This window comes from Oscarella lobularis, chromosome 4 (genome assembly GCF_947507565.1).
Source record: "Oscarella lobularis chromosome 4, ooOscLobu1.1, whole genome shotgun sequence".
Taxonomy (NCBI): Eukaryota; Metazoa; Porifera; class Homoscleromorpha; order Homosclerophorida; family Oscarellidae; genus Oscarella; species Oscarella lobularis.
The window spans coordinates 3,015,991-3,035,257 of NC_089178.1; the positions used below are offsets into that span (position 1 = coordinate 3,015,991).

The 19,267-nt window shown below is 48.0% G+C and overlaps 6 protein-coding genes and 1 long non-coding RNA gene across 11 annotated transcripts; 5 read left to right on the forward strand and 2 right to left on the reverse strand.

The window, feature by feature from the left end:
• The first annotated feature begins 4 nt into the window (after nt 1-4).
• Nucleotides 5-4,438, forward strand: LOC136186791 (glutamate receptor-interacting protein 2-like). 2 transcript variants are annotated; one of them, XM_065974253.1, is made up of 21 exons: nt 5-94; nt 154-324; nt 374-445; nt 533-596; nt 676-821; nt 881-1,031; nt 1,089-1,234; nt 1,286-1,366; nt 1,430-1,493; nt 1,592-1,752; nt 1,808-1,957; nt 2,017-2,133; nt 2,196-2,262; nt 2,315-2,454; nt 2,518-2,659; nt 2,720-2,865; nt 2,915-2,986; nt 3,039-3,102; nt 3,159-3,316; nt 3,364-4,196; nt 4,245-4,438. In XM_065974253.1, exons 1-21 carry the CDS (start codon nt 64-66, stop codon nt 4,377-4,379), a joined length of 3,111 nt encoding a protein of 1,036 aa, XP_065830325.1. In that variant the 5' UTR covers nt 5-63; the 3' UTR covers nt 4,380-4,438. The 2 variants fall into 2 exon arrangements, with proteins under 2 accessions (XP_065830325.1, XP_065830326.1); XM_065974254.1 differs by lacking the exon at nt 1,286-1,366.
• Nucleotides 4,439-4,757: 319 nt separating this feature from the next.
• Nucleotides 4,758-5,337, reverse strand: LOC136185893 (uncharacterized). Its single transcript, XR_010669620.1, has 2 exons — nt 4,970-5,337; nt 4,758-4,924 (listed from the first exon to the last, which is right to left on the reverse strand). It is a non-coding gene; the product is annotated as an uncharacterized lncRNA (long non-coding RNA).
• A 2,709-nt stretch (nt 5,338-8,046) lies between these two features.
• On the forward strand, nt 8,047-11,040 carry LOC136186633 (parafibromin-like). Its single transcript, XM_065974060.1, has 19 exons — nt 8,047-8,079; nt 8,190-8,419; nt 8,470-8,575; nt 8,676-8,714; nt 8,766-8,796; nt 8,849-8,977; nt 9,029-9,122; nt 9,166-9,289; nt 9,344-9,448; nt 9,512-9,595; nt 9,646-9,721; nt 9,775-9,842; nt 9,894-9,999; nt 10,047-10,185; nt 10,241-10,378; nt 10,435-10,535; nt 10,585-10,661; nt 10,718-10,782; nt 10,881-11,040. The coding sequence occupies exons 1-19, from the start codon at nt 8,062-8,064 to the stop codon at nt 10,915-10,917; spliced, it is 1,767 nt and encodes a 588-aa protein (XP_065830132.1). The 5' UTR covers nt 8,047-8,061; the 3' UTR covers nt 10,918-11,040.
• Nucleotides 10,948-13,351, reverse strand: LOC136186641 (uridine-cytidine kinase 2-B-like). Of its 2 annotated transcripts, XM_065974074.1 has the most exons (12): nt 13,265-13,351; nt 13,064-13,217; nt 12,915-13,014; nt 12,719-12,861; nt 12,567-12,664; nt 12,467-12,515; nt 12,027-12,407; nt 11,824-11,970; nt 11,693-11,775; nt 11,513-11,630; nt 11,316-11,459; nt 10,948-11,264 (listed from the first exon to the last, which is right to left on the reverse strand). In XM_065974074.1, exons 1-7 carry the CDS (start codon nt 13,343-13,345, stop codon nt 12,271-12,273), a joined length of 762 nt encoding a protein of 253 aa, XP_065830146.1. In that variant the 5' UTR covers nt 13,346-13,351; the 3' UTR covers nt 10,948-11,264; nt 11,316-11,459; nt 11,513-11,630; nt 11,693-11,775; nt 11,824-11,970; nt 12,027-12,270. The 2 variants fall into 2 exon arrangements, with proteins under 2 accessions (XP_065830146.1, XP_065830145.1); XM_065974073.1 differs by lacking the exons at nt 12,467-12,515; nt 12,567-12,664; nt 12,719-12,861; ... (1 more) ...; nt 13,064-13,217; nt 13,265-13,351 and having other exon boundaries at nt 11,693-11,970; nt 12,027-12,261.
• On the forward strand, nt 11,094-15,005 carry LOC136186636 (GTPase Era, mitochondrial-like). Its single transcript, XM_065974066.1, has 13 exons — nt 11,094-11,258; nt 11,322-11,427; nt 11,499-12,568; nt 12,633-13,422; nt 13,470-13,546; nt 13,602-13,732; nt 13,786-13,863; nt 13,926-14,034; nt 14,082-14,194; nt 14,246-14,470; nt 14,524-14,673; nt 14,736-14,813; nt 14,864-15,005. The coding sequence occupies exons 4-13, from the start codon at nt 13,379-13,381 to the stop codon at nt 14,996-14,998; spliced, it is 1,140 nt and encodes a 379-aa protein (XP_065830138.1). The 5' UTR covers nt 11,094-11,258; nt 11,322-11,427; nt 11,499-12,568; nt 12,633-13,378; the 3' UTR covers nt 14,999-15,005.
• LOC136186635 (DNA ligase 1-like) lies at nt 15,006-17,357 on the forward strand. Of its 3 annotated transcripts, XM_065974065.1 has the most exons (9): nt 15,006-15,222; nt 15,399-15,710; nt 15,765-15,886; nt 15,942-16,034; nt 16,091-16,207; nt 16,253-16,321; nt 16,371-16,437; nt 16,490-16,624; nt 16,680-17,357. In XM_065974065.1, the coding sequence occupies exons 2-9, from the start codon at nt 15,404-15,406 to the stop codon at nt 17,135-17,137; spliced, it is 1,368 nt and encodes a 455-aa protein (XP_065830137.1). In that variant the 5' UTR covers nt 15,006-15,222; nt 15,399-15,403; the 3' UTR covers nt 17,138-17,357. The 3 variants fall into 3 exon arrangements, with proteins under 3 accessions (XP_065830137.1, XP_065830135.1, XP_065830136.1); XM_065974063.1 differs by having other exon boundaries at nt 16,091-16,321; XM_065974064.1 differs by having other exon boundaries at nt 15,765-15,877; nt 16,091-16,321.
• Nucleotides 17,358-17,714: 357 nt separating this feature from the next.
• Nucleotides 17,715-19,251, forward strand: LOC136186639 (uncharacterized). The gene is made up of 5 exons (XM_065974071.1): nt 17,715-17,864; nt 17,936-17,968; nt 18,026-18,232; nt 18,284-18,325; nt 18,390-19,251. Exons 2-5 carry the CDS (start codon nt 17,938-17,940, stop codon nt 19,055-19,057), a joined length of 948 nt encoding a protein of 315 aa, XP_065830143.1. The 5' UTR covers nt 17,715-17,864; nt 17,936-17,937; the 3' UTR covers nt 19,058-19,251.
• Nucleotides 19,252-19,267: the final 16 nt, after the last annotated feature.

Sequence of the window (19,267 nt, forward strand, 5' to 3'; positions counted from 1 at the left end):
TGTCTTGACAACGTCATCAACGCGTCGGAAACTGTCTCCAGCGAATCCAGCTCGTACAAAAGAATGGGCAATATCCAAGGAGCGCGATCAAAAGGCAATCATAGTATAGAGGCAAACCGAAATTCTCTTGATTGCTTCGCAAAAAAACGCCAGGCAAACGTCGAAAAGCCTCCGCCGATTCTCCGCCGAAGGCCCGCGAATCGAAAACGCCACCGCCTGCCGCTCCAGTCGTCGCGGACGAAGAAACAGTGGCGACGACAAAGAGAAAACGACGTCCTCCTCGAAAATCGCAGACGCACGTCGGTCCCGCGTCGGCGAAAGCTGGTATCTCGACAAAACGGCTTAGGCGCGAACCAAACTCTCTCCGTCTAAGGCACGAAAAAGGAGGTCGCCTACGTAGAATTGTTAAAGCAAACCGGTCAAAGCCTCGGCCTTATTTTGGCTGGTGCGAAAGCAAACGTTTTGGCTTGCCCATGTTTTGTAAATATTCCGTTTTTTTTTTCTCCCTCTCCTCCACCCGCTCGCTCGTCAGGCGGAGCGGACAAAGGGCAACCGCTACGAGTTGGTGGTCTACGACCGAATGGAATAGCGAATCAGTGAGAGAGAGAATGGGGGGGGGGGGGAGGAAGCACATACATACATACATACATATATGATTCTTTGTTTTGTCTATAGAAGCGAGTCGCTTCAAGTTGGCGATCGCATATTGGCTGTGAATGGAAAGAGCACCGATGCGTTGACGCACGACGACGTCATTCAGCTCGTAAAGAATGCCGAAGAGATCGTCAATTTGGAAATTGAGTACGACGCACCGTTGGATGGTATGCTCGTTCTTTCCGCCGTCATCGATAGAGAGACGTCGCGTTCCTGCGCGCTTTAGGCCCGTCTCCCGATGACGGAGTCACAACGAAGACGGTTTTGATTTGTCTGAAAAAGGAGGGCTCCACGTTCGGATTTACGATATCGGGTGGAGTCGAGAAGGGCCGTCCTTTGACGGTGTCCTACGTTCGTCCGGGAACGGCTGCGTATAAGTGAGAAAGGGGGGATCGATGCATGACGACGTCTTTGTCACTCTGGGGGGCGTCTAGAAGCGGGACGATGAAGGCAGGCGATCGACTGCTCCGGCTCAATGGAATGGCTTTGAAACATGCGACTCATTCTGAAGTGGTTCTTCTATTGAAAAATGCAAAGCGAAAGATATCTTTGGAATTGGAATATGACGTCACTCTACATGGTAATATATATTATAGGAAATTTATTTATTGTGACACGTAGTTGTATGTAGAGGGTCTTGAGGAGGTCGATGGTCCTGTGCTAGTTGAGTTGAAAAAGCCTCTCGGAGCCAGCTTGGGATTGACTCTAAGTGGTGAGAAGGGGGAGATTTGGTTTTTTTGATGATTTTGGGTCACCTGCGTTCTTTCCTCATTAGGAAGTCAGTCACCTGGCGAACCAATCTACATATCTCACATAAAAGATGCGGGAGTTGCGGACAGGTGAGTCTCTCTCTCATAGTTATATACTCTCTGTTCTCTGGGAGAACAAACGAGCTTTGGTAGTTAAAATTTCTCACTCACTGGTTTTTTTACCTTAGATGCGGAGCACTTCATGTGGGTGACCGCCTCCTGTCTATTAACGGAAAGGCGCTGAATGATTGTTCCCTCTCCGATTCGGTTCAAATGCTCATTCACTCTGACGTCATCATGAAATTGGAAATAATTCCAGGCGTAATGACGGCTGACTCGAGTCACAAAGGTACAACCGCCTGATCATTCAAACCACTGCTACGATCACAGCAGCTGTTTCTCAGGTCTCACATATGTCGATGAATGGACTGAAACTTATTCTGATACCGGCTACGGAGCGACTTCGAGTCCAGAGATGTTCTCAAGAGGAGGATCGACGCGAGGATCTTTTCGGGGAACGCAGTTGCGCGTTCGACGTCCGTCTTTGTCATCGCGTATAGAACAGTCTGACTTACTTGGTTGCACAAGTGCACACGCGTGTCTTCTTTCTCAGTGGGCTCCCGAAGGTCGAGCAGCTTACTCGGTCTCTCCAGCGCGACGCCCTGTCATACGGAGACGCTGACAATCGAATTGAAGCCAGACTCCTATGGCTACGGCTTCAACATTCAAGGCAAACTCTTTTCCTTTTTTTTGCTATTGAAGTCTAGGAAGACTGTGTACATATTTCCGCAGGTTTGTATGACGTTGACTTGGGCCCATTTATTGTTTGTGACGTTGAGAGCGACAGCCCGGCATATTTGTAAGCAGATTATTTAGATTTTGGTCATTATCTTATTGCTTTGCGCATATAGACACAGCGAATTTATGGTTGGTGACCGTGTATTGGTATTAAACGGATTGCGAACGAATGGAATGCCAATTGAACAAGCGTGGAAGATGATACGAGATTCGCGTCACGGAATTGCCATGGAAACAGAAATCGATATAGCAGGTAGATCCACACATATAGAACCGTGCGCGGAAAACGGCTTTATTAAGAATTTTTTTCACGAAGAATCCGTTATTCCGGGAATGGGAACGTTTGATGTCAAGCTCATAAAGCGAGGCGGATCTTTGGGCATTACAATTAACGGCGATCCCGATAGAGGCGGTTTCATTTGGATATCTCAAATTAAGAAAGGAGGGGTGGCGCACAGGTGAGAGAGAATAGGTGTTCGTTCTTCTTTTGGGTTTGATTTTTGACTTGGTTGTCTCAGAACGGGTACCATTGAGCCCGGCGACACGCTTCTCGCCATAGACGGAAGGAATTTGGAAAAGGTTGACATGCAGAAAGCGACTGCCTTGCTAAAGGCCACTGGAGACATTGTCACACTACAAATCAGCAAGGATTCGGCGACCGCCGGTCGGTAAAACCGTTTGATGTTTTTTGCGATGATTCGAACGAAATTTAGGACCTCCTGGATCCGTCCTATTTAGCGTGGAATTGATTCGAAGAGGAGCAAGTCTAGGAATAACCGTTCACGGTGCGTGATTTGAATCAACTCCGCACAATTACCGCAAGACTTTTTTCCCCAGGCTCCGAAAATCCTGGCGATCCTGTTGTGATTTCTCAACTGAAGCAAGACGGAGTAGCCTTTCGGTATCGTACATCCGCGGCCAGACGTCAGCTTTCTAACCGTGTCGTCGTCTTATTAGGAGCGGGACTCTAAAAGTCGGCGATCGCATTCTAGCGATCAACGGAACGAACTTGCGTATGCGCACTCTCGTCGAAGCCGTCGATCTCTTGCAGACGGCCGGCGACGTCGTAAAACTAAAAATCTGTCGAGACCCGAACCCACTTCCACTTCCAACGAGTGAGACCTAATCTCTACAGTCGAACCGTTGATACGTTTTCTCCTAGATAGCGTTTCCCAGCCGGATTACGCTTACCAATTCAACTCCCTTCCGCGTCGTCTCAGCATCGGAACGATGAGCTCCATGTCGAACACGTTACCGAGACGAAATGCAGCTCCGGATCGTTCAACGCAGCGTCGATTGGCGATGCTTGCGCTTAAGAACACGGGCCGAAGTACGCCGCCACCGGAAGCGCTTGACGGAGACGCGTCACCAGAAGTGACGGGCTACGGAATTCGACCCTCGTTACGATCGCATCTCGACGATTCGTACGTCGAACCGGAAATTGAAGCGGATAGACGACGATCTCGTCGTCCGGCTCCGTACGGCGGCGAATGGCGTGAACCGAGACGACGTCGTTCGCTGTCGCTTGATTTCACCGTCGCCGCCGGCGACGAAGTTTGGGGTTCGGACGACGAATTAGCCGAGCGTCGTTTCGGGAATATTTCTCCTATGGAGCGATCTCACTTTGAACCGGCGGCGACGAGACGGCGACGGCGATCGATTCAGCGCGATACGTCGTCGGACAGTAGCGATACGGGCATGTCGAGTCCCGCCGTTCAGCGGGCTCGTTTGCGACGGAATACGACGACGGCAGCGGCGACGACGACGACGACGACGACGAGTGCGAGAATCGATTCGTCGCGCGTCGCTTCGGCGCTCGCCATCGGAGCAAAGTCGATGTTGGTGAAAAGGATCAAGTTGCGGCGGAAGAGCTCGACGGCCAATTTCGGGTTTAGCGTCGCCGATGGCGTGGGCGAGAAGGGGGTGTTCGTCAAGGCGGTTCGTCGCACTGGTCCTGCTGACGGGAAATTGCTCGCTTATGATAAGCTTTTGCAGGTGAGACAAAGGGTTTTGAGAGAGATTTAGTACATGGTTGGCTGTAAGGTGAATGGTATCAACGTTCACGACGTCGATTGTTGTAAAGTCGTTCCCATTTTGGCCGAAGCGGGGCCGGTTCTCAATATGATTATAGCGAGACGTCGAGGCGGCGGCGGGCAACAAATAACGGGTGATTTGTAATGAAAGACAGTACGAATAGTCTAAGATTGAATAGAGTCGTTTCCATTTTGCGCAAGTAATAGTACACGTGCACATGATAAATATCTATGCCCTTCCGTACTAAAAGTCCGCTTACCGACGCGAATATGTCATTCTGCCGTCTCAAATCGCAAGTAGACGTGCACACGGGGTCATCCTCGTCGTTTTATTTGTAACCTTCCGTGCGCGTCGCTTACCGACGCGAATACGACACGAATACGACATTCTGCCGTCTCAAATCGCTGCGCCGACAAGCGGCAAAAAACATAAGCCGATAATCAACAGCGTTTCGACGACGATCGACTGGAAACGCCGAAAATCCGGCGGTCACGTGGATACAAACGCGCACACGCGGTAAGATCGATTAGCAAAGCTTTTATTTGAGCAAAAAACGCACATAGAAAGACGAGAACATCTCTACTACGTACATACTTGTCCCGCCATCTTCGTCATCGCGTCACGATCTCTAATTTTATTCTGTCGTCGATCGCGTGGCGTCTTTTCTTCAAGTTCTCGATCCGCGCGGCCTAGAAAAAAAAGTTTAGCTACTGTAAATCAATCCGTATACGTACCTTTTGGTTGCGTCCGTATTCGCGTTACCCAGGCTACACCGCGGGGAGGTTCGGACGCGTCGTAGCCCAGGGAAGTCTTCGCAAAGCGATGACCCCCTTCCAAAAATTTTCGGGCGAGTTGCGGGTCCTCGGCCACTCCATTCAGTACCCACCTGGATGAGGATCGGCCCCTAATACCGAAACCCCGGTGCGCTGGTACCAAAGCCTTCGGTATGTCTTCCATGAGAAGAACCGGGCCTTGTGAAGTGGAGAGAGGCTGACCGCTGTTTGTAGGAGTCAACAATGAAGACAGTGCAATGGAGGAATCGAAGGCTCCTGAGCCGGATCATCTTCGGTCTAATCGCGTCGTTCGGGTGAGATAAGTGCCGGCAACCAGGCCATGATGAACACCCCCTCCAAGTCGTGCCCGCTCAGCCTAGCGCGGGCCGTACTTGTTGACGACAATAAGACCTTGAACGATCGTTCTGCCCAGTGCGTAAACCGAGGCCGAAGCCCCCCATCGCCCTGCCTACAGGCTCCGGCACGGAATTAACCGTGGGCCACGCTGAGTTCCAACTATCCTCGCTTGCCTTCTGTCGAATCTCCCGAGCCAGTCCATCTCAAGGACGAGACGCAGCGAACCGCGACGCATCCACCCTCAGCCGCAACTGAAGGAAATCGGTGCGCTCACCGCTATTTTGAACAGCGCGCCCCGCCCATTGATCCAGCACGATCATTGGTCCGCTGTGTCACGTGGTGTTACGTCCAGCGCGCTCATTGGTTTGACCGAATAGGTGCGAATTCTAAACCGGTTTGAATACAGGTTTGAAGAAATTGTGATGCAACATCGCCACGCGATTGACGCATGATAGCCATGCGAGTGACGCATGATAAAGATGGCGAAAAAACGACGGATTAAATACCACGTGATCTCGATAACTAGAATCGAGAGGACGTAAGTTTCTCCCTTTTTTTCGACGATTCCGTCATTCGTTTTACACACGTTTAGATCGGTCACTTGACTTTTCGACGCGTAGCGTCTATTTTCTTACCAAAGCTGCCTAAACGGTCTCTCGGCCGCTGTTCTTGAGCTGTAGATCAACTCATGATGGGTAGCTGTATCTCATGCTGCTTCGGCCGGTAAGATTGGACGCTAAATTCACCTAAATCCGCTGCCGCTCCAGTTCCGGCATGTCTACTAGGAAAGAAAACTCCGAGGCCTCGGAAGACGACTCTGAGGAGAGGCCGATAATGTATCAATATTCACGGATTAATGCACATAGCACGTATAAAATAGAGAGTAGCTCTTTGAGATCGAGTGCAAATTCGGCGCTTCTTAGGGAAGTCGAAGGGAGGAAGAAGAATCGTCTCTGGGAATCCGATTTTCCCAAGCGCAATTCCGGAGGACTGAAGACAGACGAGGACTCGGAGACGCTTTACGAATGCACCGGACCTTTGAAGGTCGTCTAGAAGAAAGAATAAACATGTCATATAAGGTGTCATAATGTTTGTTCTATGAATAGAAAGGAGACATGAGAATAATCAATCCGATCTTCAAACCTCAAAGAGCGAAATCGTCGTTGAAATCGAAAAATCGACCAAAACCAAAGTAAGCATTTTTAATTTTTTTGGCTTCGATAAAAAACCAAAGCTGTCGCGAAATTTCATACTACAATTGCCCCGACTGACTGATCAACAGACTGACGACTCGATAACTACAAGTAACAACCACCACAGATGTGTCTTACGAGACTAAAACAGTGTACCGAGTTTCACGTTGACCTAACGTTTACGTATCTGCTGGCATCTGATTCAGAATGAGATGTCCACATGCTTCTGCCGCTCATTGGCACGTACCCATCTTCATCTGTGTCGCTGGCAGTGCTTCTGTGACGAACATCAACATCATTTATTTGTCGTTGTTCGACTGGCTTCAGGTAGCCATCCGCCGTCAACTGATCACTTCCAGATGGAGATATATCATCGTAGACTGGCGGCTTTTCAACGGTCGGACGAGATGCTGGCACCCGCCTTTTTGGGCCAGCCTTTGTTATTCTCGGTCTCGCTCGAGGCTTCGGCGCCACTTTCGGTTTTCTGTCGCTAAGCAAGTCTGGCAAGGATGCGCTTTTCCGTTTCTGTGCATAGGTAAGAGGCGTATTGTACATCTGAGGTCTTTCGTCTCCTCTCGCAGCCCCGTTTCGTTGAATGGGAGCCGGAGAAGTTGAAGAAGCGACGACTGGAACGTAGTCGTAGTCATAGTCCGAGCCATCATTGGAAACTCGTCGTTTCGTATCATCATCATCAGTTGCCGCCTCCTTGCCACAGCCGTTGGCAACAGGTATCGAAACGAGGACGGGTTTAGGTGATTCCAGTGAATCAGAAGAGATGGTTGCTTTGGCTGAGTGACGACCTCTGGTCAGCAGCAGAAAGATGATTACGGTCACAGCAATACCTGTTGCACAGGCGAAAATGGCGAGAGGAATAATCAAATGAAGATGCCGGCTATCGCTTTTCTCTTCGCAACTTGTCGGATGTGAACCGGTGGTTAAACTGGGACTTTCCGTCTCATTTTCTGAGTCGATGTCAAAGGACTCATAGATCAATTCAATGCTTCTTAGTAGTGGTTCGCCTACGAAATCACCGTCAAACGTCAGAATAACAGGAATCGACAATCTGCTGCGGTTAGACGAATAAAGGCCGTCGAAGCCGTCGATCCAATTGGAATGATGTAATCGTTCGACGGAAGCAGAAGACTGGATTCTGAGGGAAACGATTGCTCCGCCCCCGGGAGACGATCTCACGCCTGTGCCGTTCTCGTAGAGAACAATGTCGAGGGCAAACCGGGTTCGATTGGCCTCCCCGCTGACGTTTTCGGCGACGATTCGACAGGCCGCGAACGCGCCGATGGAGTGATTGGCTTGTATGTGTATGGAGACGCGTTCGCGACCGCACGCACTTACGGTAAGGGCCGCACCAGCGAGAAGGGTGACCCACGCGGCAAAGACGCCCACAAAGCTCGTCATCGTCGCTTTATTTTTAGATTGGCGTATTCGGCTGGGTTCGTCGCTCCTTTTTGTCGACTAAATTGCTCTGTTCGAGTACAGGAAGTGCAAATGACGACAGAGCGAAAGGTGAGAACTTATAACGGTAAGGACGATTAATTATTAATGCGCTCGTACGCCAGAAATAAATTGACCTCGCTGTCTAAATAGATAATCGGCGGTTGACTGTAGTGGTTTAGGGCGTTTTCAGGGAAGGGGGAAGGAAGCAGAATCTGCCAAACAAAAAAACCACTTCCGGGTTTGATCGAACTGCGATATCAACTACCCCTGTCTACAAAATGGCGGACGCTCTCTCTTTGCTTCGCCAGTACAACATGCAGAAAAAACCGATCGTCGACAGCGACGATCAGATCGTGTTTGATCAGTTTGCCTTTCCGAAAGTGGCGAAGACGAACTACTTGATCTACAAGTGAGTTCTCGCTTCGAATCCCGCTGCACGATCGCTATCTTCGCTTTTAGAACGGGCAAAGACGGACTCGCCAAGGACTACTACACGCTCGAATCGCTTCTCTTTCTTCTCAAAAACGTCGCTCTCTCCTATCCGCTCTACGTGCAAAGAGCCGTCGTAAGTTTGTAAATGCACACCTTGATAAGACGGAAATTGCACGTGCCTTATAGTTAATTAATTTAAAAGTTTGCTAGCACTACTATTATCTTGGATTTAGGCACAAAAAATTCCTGTTGTTCGACTTCCTGATAGAAGGGTAGGATTTGCGTAGAAAGTCAGATTTTTTTTCAGGAGTTCCTTTCATTAGGGTGTGTTGTCATATCTAAATGGAGAAGTTGGTAGGGACGAGTTTCTCGTTATTTGTATATGCGAGGATCAATTAAAATGTAGATAGCTCACCGAGCGTCGATAAGAGCGCTCCGTTGGAACTCGGTGTCCAGCGATCGGCTTCCGTGGGTAAAGCTGTCAAGAGGCCACCTGAGACCGAAGAAGATTCAACAGCAAAAAAACAACGATTGGAGGAAAGCGATTAGAAACAACAAGCGTTCTCTGAGACGTTATATCGTCTATAGGAACAAGAGGCTAAGATGAAATTGGATAGGGAGAGGCTAGCTGCCAAATTGGATGCTCCCAAGCAGAACGAATTGCTCACTGACAAACTGAGGTGACGAAGGAGTTCACAAAGGAATTCTCTAATGCGGTTTTAGATCGCTGAGCGAAGCTTTGCCCGTCGAGAAAATCGCTGCAATAAAAGCGATGCGTCTGGCGAAGAAGAGAGCGACTGTCAAGGCGGCAGACAATGAAATGGTTACGACAGACATCTCCAAACCGGTGAGACGTTCCAAGAGAGACGATCGACTCTGTTTTCATTTCATAGCTGAATAGGAAGAGAGGACCTTTCTGACTGCCGACACCGCGGTGACGCACGATATTCTGAGTCGGGAAAGACTTCGTCACACGAGAAAATCCGTTCTACACAGCACCGGAAAGGCAAGAAGAAGAAATTCGAGCTCTTGGGTATTCCCTTATCGTGATATGGATCTCCTTTCGTAGAATTTTAGCAACGTTTTGGCTGTGCTGTCGTCTGTTTATGCGCGAGAGGACGGAGCAAAGAAACGCGGATCTTCCGCTCATAACGTACATTGGATTTCATTTCTCTCTTATTGCGTTCTGACTTCTTATGTTAGGAATCCGGTCGAGAATCGAAATCCGCTCCTGTAGCATACAACCGATATGATCAGGAACGATTTGGAACGAGGGAAGGTCAGTCAATACAATTCCTTTTTTTATGGCTCAGTGACGTAATTATTCCACAGAAACGGCCGAAGGTTTCACTATTGACACAATGGGCACGTATCACGGACTCTCACTCAAATCAGTGACAGTAAGTCGGAAGACTTTTTAAGACATTCTTGCCTTGAATTTTTTCTCCTAGGAAAAGGCAGCAAAAGTGCAGCAAAAGTCGTCGTCGGCGGCGGCGGCGGCGGCGGTGGCGGCACGCGCTCCCGCATCGGGGCATGAAAAACCACCGCCGTCACAAGGTGAATGCGTTCCATGGCTGTTTTTTTTATCTTTACGTTTTCTTTAGCTCGTTCCAGAAGCGTCCCACACGCCAAGTCCCCGACTTTGCCCAAGAAAGAATCGCGAACGCCCATCGTGATCATTCCAGCCGCCGTGACGTCGCTACTCACCATGTACAACGTTCGAGACTTCCTCCAGGATTATAGGTGCCTTTGGCTTTGCGCGCGCGGAGACCTTATACGCACTGACGAAACGTTTTAGATTTGTTTCCGTCGAGGAAAAGAAACACGCCGGAGCAAAACGAGAAGTAGATGTTATGATACAGAGAAAGAAAGCAAACGGCAGCACAGTTTTGTATCGAGTTGTTGATAATCCAATGAAATTATCGTCATCAGAATGGTGAGAAATTCACCCCCAGTCATATCCAGTTTTAGTTACTAGTCTACATTGCGCAGGGAGCGGGTTGTAGCTGTTTTTGTTCACGGTCCCGCTTGGCAGTTCAAGGGTTGGCCTTGGCTAACTGCCGACGGATCTCCCGTAGATATCTTTGCTAAAGGTAGTCTTATTAATAGGCATTATTTTTTCAAGCGCAATCGTATCTGTAGTTCAAGCGTTTCATTTGAAATTTGAGGGATTTAAAACCGATCTTAATGTTCAGAAATGGAATGTGCAGCTAATAGAGGTAGGTCAATTTACTCGTCCGGTTTTCTTTCTTTTTAACTTGTGAAAAACTTGTAGATCTCAAGGACGAAACGGCATCTCGACTACGCGGCGGTGCTTCAGTTCTGGCAGATAACCGAGAGGTAAGACCGCGTTCCTGGCATGATTTAGGGGTGGGTGAACTAAAAGGGCACTGTTGTATTTCAACAACACCCTCGCACGCGCTCGTTTTTTTATTCAGATTCATTGCGAAAAGTTTTCCCCAACTTCACTACTGAAGCTGAAATTTTTGGGGGGGTGGACAGCAGTTTGATCTATGATCTGCTCTACGTTTTATTAAGAAAACTAGATGTGATCGATTACAGACACCTAAGATTGTTCATATATCTCTTATACAAGTAGATACGTTGCTCCGTATTGTCGCTGAGACACGAGATTCAATTGTTCAACAATCACAGCCGTGTGTATGTCCTCAAGACGGAACGATCTCGCCTGACCGTTTAGCAACCCGCCTTCATCGCATATCTAAAACTCTACATTCTGGCATCTCTTCCAAACGAAAACGCGGGAGCTCGTTTTTTGCTAAGATGCATATAAGGATCATAGTCTCCCGGACCAGGTTTGTCTAAAAATGAATTCCAGCACATTCATTGACTAAATTTTTATTTGGTCCAACCTCTAGTAAGCGTTGTCATTGTCCACAAATGCCGACTGGCTGGTATAGTCCCGCCACAGAAAGTCCACGCCGCTGGTCGCCGTGCAGCGTATTCTTGCGAGCATTCCCTGCGGTACGTATTGGGCGAGGGTTCCTTCTCAGAACCTGCAACGATGACGCGGTTGATTGACTCGTTTCTTTTAGTATTCAAGACCAACCTGGTTTTACGATTGAAAACGGCCGTCTTTTTTGAATTGAAAAGGCCGGATGTTGAGTACCGACGATGACGTAATGACCCAAAACTTCCGGCATGTTGTAGCTGTTCGGTCCGGGCCACTAAACGCGAGTCCAATGCTCGAGAGAGAGAAAAAAACCACGTCGAAGGTGAGCATTCGTACCGCGCTCTCGTAGTCGCATTTTCGCGTCCAAACGTCGTCGTTTGCAAAGTATTCGGTCGACCACGCCCTCCTTCCGCCACCCTCTAACGCGAGAAATTCTTCAAACGACTGTTGATTCTCTCCCCGCGCACCTTTGCTCGCTGGCTTCTTTCCCATCGTATAAGCGGGCGTAGATCGTTTCATCGGCGCCTTGTCGGCGGGCGGCGAATACGTACAAGGCGTCGGTCCCGACAAATCAAAACGAATGGGTGGGCGTGACTCGATGCACTCGTCCAAGCCTGCATATGTTCGTCGTTCTTTTCGTCGCGCGCAACTCTATACGATTGTTCTATACCCATAATTTTTGTATGTTTTCGCTCCTCGTAGTAGTGATTCGACGGTCGACGCCGCGGCGGCGGCCAGCTTCGCCCGTTGCGCGCTAGTCTCGACTGAAACCCTAGTCCGCTCGATTTCTGACGACTCAGCGACGATATTTCGTCGTTTTGCAAGCGAGATATCGAAATTTCCATAGTGCAGTGGAACCGCGGTAAACAAAAAGCCGTAACTAAAGAGAAGTCGGACGCACGTGACGTCATTAACTAATGCGGGCGTGTCGGCTCGCCCGGATCTGATGTAGATGGGGTTCGGCTTCGCGCCACCGATATCGATACGCGCCGTTTTCGTTCGCCCGTTTGAACAATGTCCCGAATGTGATCAGCTATTAGATCAATTGCAACTAATAAGAGAGAGAGAAACGTTTAGAGAGGAAAGAAGGTGGGGGACTGAACTGTATACTGGTGTTGTCTCTTCCTCTGGGAATAATGACGTCAGCGTGCTTTTTTGTCTGAAAAATCTTTAGAGGTCAAAAGGCAACGCGTAAACGCCTCTTACGTACAGGTAAGGTAAAGTCTTCGAAGGCTGGCTTTACCAACTCGATATATTGATCCAATACCTGTTCTAGATTTCGGCCACGTGTCTGAACGTCTCTCAGAACTAAGGGTCGGAATCGTTAAAAAGAAACGTGGACGAAGATGAAGAGGTTCCTACCTCTTCGAGCTAGTCTCGTGTCACTGTCCACATCGACAAACAGCTTCATGTCTAACATGTTGCGAACTTCGGACGAGTAAAGAACAAGAATGCCTTCGAATAGAACAACGCGAACGTCAAAGATCGTCTGCAAATTAGTCGTTCTGCAACAAGAAAATTCGTCATCAATATTTTTCACAACGAAAATCAATAGTACTTTGCATTGGCTGTGTCATCATAGATTGGCACTTGAACTCGCTGCTGCCCGGCTGATATCGTCTGCAACGTCTTTATCATTAATTCTTCGTCGAAGGTATCTGCAAAGTGTGTTCGGAGATCAGTGAGCTGCGGAACCGGAAGTCTGACCTGGATGATCGAAGTTGTAATTTCCCTCAGATGCCTGCTGCGTTTCCTCCGCATTCAGCTCCTTGTAGAACGAATCCTGATGCAGAATGCACACGTTTCGCGCCTCGACGCCCTTCTTCTCGAGCAGGCGGATTATCTCGTCGCAAACGGATTTCTGATCGTCTCGCGTCAATTCTTCGCAACCCGTGTATTTTCGATTACCCGTCCGGAACCCGTTCCTCCCGTGACGCCAATGAGAAACGGTTCCTGTGACTGTCGTAGCGATCTTCCCTTGTCGGCCATGTGTGATACGGGCGTCGAGCTAGTCGAATCAGGATGTCTGCTTCCTTTCGTCTCTTTCTTTTTCCTTTGTCTCGAAGGTAAGCCTCTTTTCTGTCTTTTTAACACACTTGGAATATTTTTCTAGAGTTTGTCGACGGGGATTCCGCGCTGGATCGAAATGGAGATCTTCCGCGGCCCTTTGCGACCAACTCGACTGGTCCGGTAAGGAAATTTTGCGCTGCTCTCTTTGCAAAAATCCTGCGGTTTTGTATGCTAGCGTTTATGTTCGGTGACGATTTGCAAAAACCCGTTCAGCAGCCGAATTCCCCGAAATTGCTCAAAGTAGCAATAGTGGGGCTTCCCAACACCGGAAAATCAACTCTCGTCAATAGCCTCTCGGGACAAAAAGTATTATCGCCGATTGGTAAAAATATTTTAAAATTGTTACTCATTCAATTTAGGTAGCTATTGTGTCTGACAAGTGCCAGACAACGAGAGAGTCCGCAATTACAATTTTAACAGAAGAAAGCAACCAGATTGTATAGAAAATTTAGCATATGTATATCCTCAACTGAACGCCACAGACTGCTTTCTTGTTTAGGTTCTTATTGATACTCCCGGTGTGGTTCCATTCCACTATGGCAGAAAACTCAAGATGCCACATTCTCTTATGACCGGTGCTAAAGATTCTTTGCTAGACGTTGATTTGGGTATTCTACTCTTAATGATACACTCGTTTCACAATCCTTTTCTGTAGCTCTAGTTTTGGTTGACGCCAGCAATAAGCGGCATCAGATAGACCTTGGTAAAGACGTAATGGGACTTCTTAAAGAGAACAGTCATCTACCCTCTGTTCTTGTCCTTAATAAGGTTTGCCTCTGCACTTGGAGGTCCTCCTCTCTTTATTAATGGGGTGTCTAGGTTGACGTTGTTAGGCAGAAAAGTCGTCTGTTACTTTCAATCGAGGCTCTGACGCGTGGTGCTTTAGCTCCAAAGCTCTTAGCAACTGAAACAGGCATCAAATTTGCCAAAGAAAGAGAAACAGGGTTGCAGTCTGGGAGTCAGGAAGAGGAAACAGGCTGGCCTCGTTTTAGCGAAGTCATGATGGTGTCGGCTACAACAGGAGAGGGTGTAAATACGCTAAAGGTATTTATGACACTTAATGTGTTTTAATAATTACAGAGGCTTGATTTTTTCAGGAGTTTTTGTTTGACTTGGCGTATCCTTCCGATTGGCTGTATCCTGGAGGTAGAAAGACGATATCTTCTCCAAGTAAGATTGTTGCAGACGTGATACGGGAGAAGTTGCTTGTGCACCTGTACCACGAGTTGCCATACGTTGTGAAACAGGTGCTGTGATTAATTGATTTCGATTTCATTCATTCATTTATTCATTTCTCATGTTGTTACAGGAAACGATGTGGTTGTCGCGACAAGAGGGCGTTCTTCACATACATCAGGCTCTCAATTGCAACAAGGAGAGTCAAAAGGTAATTTGCTTGACCCTGTTTTGATTAGCGTAGACACCCGACCGTTTCAGTCGATAATCATCGGGCCAAGAGGACGTACAATACAAAATATCACTGCTGAAGCGCAGGTTGATTTAGAACTGGCGTTACAGTGTCCTGTAGAACTTAAACTCTTTGTGCGCGTTGATAAAAACTTGAAGCGATGAAACAGTAGACACTGAGTAACATCTGAGCTCTTCACACTCAGCGCCTGTACAGCTGTTGGGCCACGTTTTCCAAAGCTGCTAATATCTATCGAATTGAATTAACGCGCGTGATTATATCTCGAATTGAGTTCGTGTTCGTTACTCGATCGCCTCCCTAGAATTATCGCTTGCGACTCTACGCTCCTGTGTGCTGTAGTCCGTAGCAACCTCCGCCGCAATCTAAGGTACATCTCTAGAAACTACTCTACCCGGGGCCCTCGCGGTATATTGCGTCACGCGGCATTCTGCGGGTTTTTTTGGCGTGCTCACGCGCGAAAAGCTAGGGGGCTGGCCACTCGATCGCGGAACTCTACGTACAGTACGTGTTGGTTTTATACTGCGACGTGCTTTCTAATTGTAGTCAAAATGGACGAACGAATTCGTGAACTAAAAAACTACCGAAAAGAGGACCATCCCTTGACAGCATTTGCCAATGGCGTAGAAGTGAAGCTGGCCCGTGAAAGAGGAAAAAGGCAATTTCAACGAAAAAAGCCAAATCTAGTCAACGATGAACTGCTTGAAGAGCAACTAAAGCCAGACGAAACGATGCACTTCAAAATAATATGGAAAATGTTGGAATCACTGCTATCGGGCGTAGAAGCTTTCCCAGAAAAAGTTCTCAAGCTTTTGATTGCGAAGTTGGCAAAAGCGGCCAACTGTTCTGTATACGAAAGTACGCGAAAACTCAAAGTTTGCCGGCACTATGACGATAAGTATTTGAATACAGAAAGTTCAGAACTTCCTCAAAAGGAAAGGAAAGACAAAGACGAACGCGACGACAGCAACGTGGAAGACTTGAAAAAGGAGGAGAAGGAGGAGGAAGAAGAAGAGAAGGGCTGCGTTAGTGAAGTATTTGTAATACACAGAGTTTTCTTTTTTCAACTTTTGCGCTTCAATCCTACAGCCGCAATCGCTGACGACAGCCTCAAGCGGTACGTTATTGAAATTCTCGGACTGCCAGGGTGATGTGGGTGACGTGTCAGCAAGCAAAGATGAGGTAAGTAAGATACAGCTACGGCCGTGAGTCCGGATGTGAAGCTTAATTATGATTAGGAAAATGAGATTGCTGAAGACAGAACGACGACGACGACGACGACGACGACGACGACGACGACGACGACGACGACGACGTCGTCAGGAGGCTCAACTACCAGTTCCAACACAGATGACGTATGTTTTCAACTGGGTTGTACACAAGAGGATAACGTTAATCAGCCTCCTCAAAATGAACCGCCGTCTGTTGTTGGCGACAGGGATTCCCTGCCAATAACTATTGCCTCTATGGTATACAATTACTTAATGGCATATGATAGATAGTGTTACTGGTCTTTAGTCTGCTAGCACTGAAGACTTTTCTGAGGCAACCATGGGAGCTGCAGCAATTTCTCAAACGAGTTCAGGTGTGAGAAATAAACCAGTTAAGATACTAAATTTTTAGCTTGTTTTACGCAGATGATTGCTATAGAAATTCATACAAGAAAAGCGACCATCGTCAATTGGTTTTCCAACCTTCTGACATATGTCCGGAGAAACGTCATATGAATCAAGCAAAGGCAGAGAAGAATGAGCAGCAGGAACCTGCCACACGTAAGCGTCGTAGACTTTATGACGCGCTCACTACATTAGTTTGCTTCCGGGCCAGATCCAGACCCAACCAGCGCTGTGAGCTTGCATACCAGCAATTTTTCACCGACTTCGCAGGCAAACGTTACTCAGCAACCGCGGTTTTTCTCCGTGCCACGTAAGGCATCTCTTCGTGATGGTTCTGATTCTGACTCAATGGCGGCGGCCATTCCCGGGCGGCGAGCTCAGGGAACAACCGGTATACGGCCGTTCATCAGCGAGTCCCTGGCTGAAGTGAAGGACTTGAAGGTCAAGTCTCAACGTGAAATCGCTCAAGATGACCGTAGTCTTAGCGAAAGCGAAATCGAATATGAAAAGAGTCTGGCAAACGAATCTGCCAAACTTATCCAGAAAATAATTTCCGAGGGAGACACTGCTGGCTCACGTTGTATTCCGGACTCGGACAGGCGTGAATTCTACTCAAAGACCAGCTCCAACTGCTTTTCAGGTAGGATGGGTCATCAATATTCGATTTGACCAACGCCTAATTAAAATACACTTTGGAGTGTATTGTACTGGATATTCTTTTGTGTTGCTGTTTGGTATGTTTCTAGTTTTGTGCTACTGTGCTGCTGCTGCTACAGGCAGTGTGACGCAGGTACTGCACTATGACATTTTTAGTGTATTTCATACCATTTTCTCATGGGTGTGTCTATTTGATGTGAAGTTTTTCAATAGAACTATTCTTAGTTGGCGATGGAAGTTGCGGCGCTCGTTTCACGCAAACGCAACAGAATACTGACTCACAGCTACAGTTAGAACCGAATAAGGAGAGGTAAGAACAAGTCCAGCACGTACGTATAAAGAATACACCATATACATGCTAAAAATTCAGTTCAATTCCATTAGTGTTGGATACATCAGTCGAAGATTCAATTAGTGTTGTGAGAGTCAAAAGGTAATTTGTTTGACCCTGTTTCGAACACCCGACCGCTAATAGTCGATAATCATCGGGCCAAGAGGACGTAGTCTACAATACAAAATATCACCGCTGAAGCGCAGGTTGATTTAGAACTGGCGTTACAGTGTCTTTGTGGGTCTTTGTGCGCGTTGAAAATAAACATACGGGCGCACCGGTACAGCACCATTCCCAGGCAGGCCGGCCGCGCCCTCCTTCTCCCGAGCTCGCTCTCCTCGCCACGTTGTTGCCTGGCGACTCTCAGTTGTTCTACGTTTCTCAATCTACTGTAGTAGTTTCCTCAAGGTATAGTTTACTACGCTAGCCGGCCGCAATAGCGATTTCGTCATCGACTCGACGAGTTTCTCTTTTTTTAGAAATGGCTCAAGCACAGAGTCGTCTAGATGAAAGTACGTTGTTCGCGCGCTCACCGTACCCTTGAGGCTTCTCTATCACGGAATGTGTAGGTAGTAAAATGGCGGCGGAAAGAGGGCGAAAGCTCCTTCGCAACGCAAAGATCAAAAGAGCGACTTGTCGCGCGACAGTATCGCCTTCTAGCCATCTGATTCAAATTGCGCTGATCGCAATCAAAGGCATGTCAGCCGAGGAACTCGATTCCCTCATGTCTTCGGAAACGATAACGGAGCGCGACTACGTTGTGTACAAGAAAACGAGTAGGAACAAGGATGGTTCTTTCGTCTAATTTTTCGAATTTCCTTTTTTAGAGTCGAAAACATTGCGCGACAACTATTCTCGATCTCCTAAAGGTAGACTACCTAATTCATGCCCCCGTTCGTTCGAGCTCACGTGGCTACTGGCGCGTTCTTTCAGAACGCGAGAGGGAGTCAGTTGGGCTGTACAGGGGATGCACGGCGACGAGAGAAGACGAATCGGAGCCAACAGCGTCAGGCGCACAATCAGACGCTTGGAACTTCTCTCCCTCTCTATTGGACGTCAACGAATTGTCTCCTCATCATAAAAAGGTACCGGACAAAGCGGTCAAACCTCTGTCATCTCTTGTCGTCGAAGAGGAAGACGTCTCCATGGAGACAAAGGCAACTGCCTCAGCTTTGTCATCGCTGCCTAACCCTAAGCCGCTGAACGTGTCTTTGCCAAGGGGACAGCCAGGGGCTCAGCATAGCAGGCCACGTGACTCAGCAACTACTGATTTCAGCTATCGTTCCTCTTTTCGCGACAAAGTCACTGAGATTGTTGATCGCCTTGAGAACAGTCCCAATAGTGGGCTTAGCAGGGAACGGTCCCTTGCTCCTTCATCCATTAGTGCTGAAAGCACTTTGGCGTGCATGACCAGAAAGAAGAGAAAGAAGAGAAAGAAAAAGAAGAAACGTTATCAAAATTCTGATTCGGGTCCTGCTTTGAATTCTACTCTTCCAAACTCTACTCCAGCTCAAAGCTCAGCTCCAGCTGCTCGTCAGGTAGGAGGAGATAGCGTCATCACTATTCGGCCTGATCAGCGCGTAATTGAAATACACTTCTGAGTGTAGTGCACTGGGAATTTTTTTGTTGCTCTTTTGGTACGCTGTGTAGTTTTTTTGATGTTGCTTCTGCTGCTACTGGTAAGGCGAGACGTATTGTCTGTGCTTTGTAGTGCATTTCATGCCACTTTCTCATGGGTCTGTTTTGTTAGCTGTTGTGAAGCTTTTTTCAACAGAGCTTTTTCTCGTTGATGGAAGTCGCGGCACTCGTTC

Bases quoted from the DNA above. Each gene is read 5' to 3' on its own strand.
- LOC136186635 (XM_065974063.1), top strand. From the start codon at position 15,404: ATGGACGAACGAATTCGTGAACTAAAAAACTACCGAAAAGAGGACCAT. The intron at 15,711-15,764 runs GTACGCGAAAAC...ATTTGAATACAG, and splicing joins CAACTGTTCTGTATACGAAA to AAAGTTCAGAACTTCCTCAA. The intron at 15,887-15,941 runs GTATTTGTAATA...TCAATCCTACAG, and splicing joins AGAAGGGCTGCGTTAGTGAA to CCGCAATCGCTGACGACAGC.
- LOC136186633 (XM_065974060.1), top strand. The intron at 9,449-9,511 runs GCAAGAAGAAGA...CTCCTTTCGTAG, and splicing joins TTCTACACAGCACCGGAAAG to AATTTTAGCAACGTTTTGGC. The intron at 9,843-9,893 runs GTAAGTCGGAAG...TTTTTCTCCTAG, and splicing joins TCTCACTCAAATCAGTGACA to GAAAAGGCAGCAAAAGTGCA.
- LOC136186636 (XM_065974066.1), top strand. From the start codon at position 13,379: ATGTCTGCTTCCTTTCGTCTCTTTCTTTTTCCTTTGTCTCGAAG. The intron at 13,423-13,469 runs GTAAGCCTCTTT...ATATTTTTCTAG, and splicing joins CTTTTTCCTTTGTCTCGAAG to AGTTTGTCGACGGGGATTCC. The intron at 13,864-13,925 runs GTATAGAAAATT...TTTCTTGTTTAG, and splicing joins CAGAAGAAAGCAACCAGATT to GTTCTTATTGATACTCCCGG.
- LOC136186791 (XM_065974253.1), top strand. From the start codon at position 64: ATGGGCAATATCCAAGGAGCGCGATCAAAAG. The intron at 597-675 runs GTGAGAGAGAGA...TTTTGTCTATAG, and splicing joins CCGAATGGAATAGCGAATCA to AAGCGAGTCGCTTCAAGTTG. The intron at 2,660-2,719 runs GTGAGAGAGAAT...TGGTTGTCTCAG, and splicing joins AAAGGAGGGGTGGCGCACAG to AACGGGTACCATTGAGCCCG.
- LOC136186641 (XM_065974073.1), bottom strand. From the start codon at position 12,201: ATGGAAATTTCGATATCTCGCTTGCAAAACGACGAAATATCGTCGCTG. The intron at 11,631-11,692 runs GTACGAATGCTC...ACTCGCGTTTAG, and splicing joins AATGCGACTACGAGAGCGCG to TGGCCCGGACCGAACAGCTA. The intron at 11,460-11,512 runs GTTGGTCTTGAA...TCATCGTTGCAG, and splicing joins GTTTTCAATCGTAAAACCAG to GTTCTGAGAAGGAACCCTCG.
- LOC136186639 (XM_065974071.1), top strand. From the start codon at position 17,938: ATGGCTCAAGCACAGAGTCGTCTAGATGAAA. The intron at 17,969-18,025 runs GTACGTTGTTCG...CGGAATGTGTAG, and splicing joins ACAGAGTCGTCTAGATGAAA to GTAGTAAAATGGCGGCGGAA. The intron at 18,326-18,389 runs GTAGACTACCTA...GCGTTCTTTCAG, and splicing joins CTATTCTCGATCTCCTAAAG to AACGCGAGAGGGAGTCAGTT.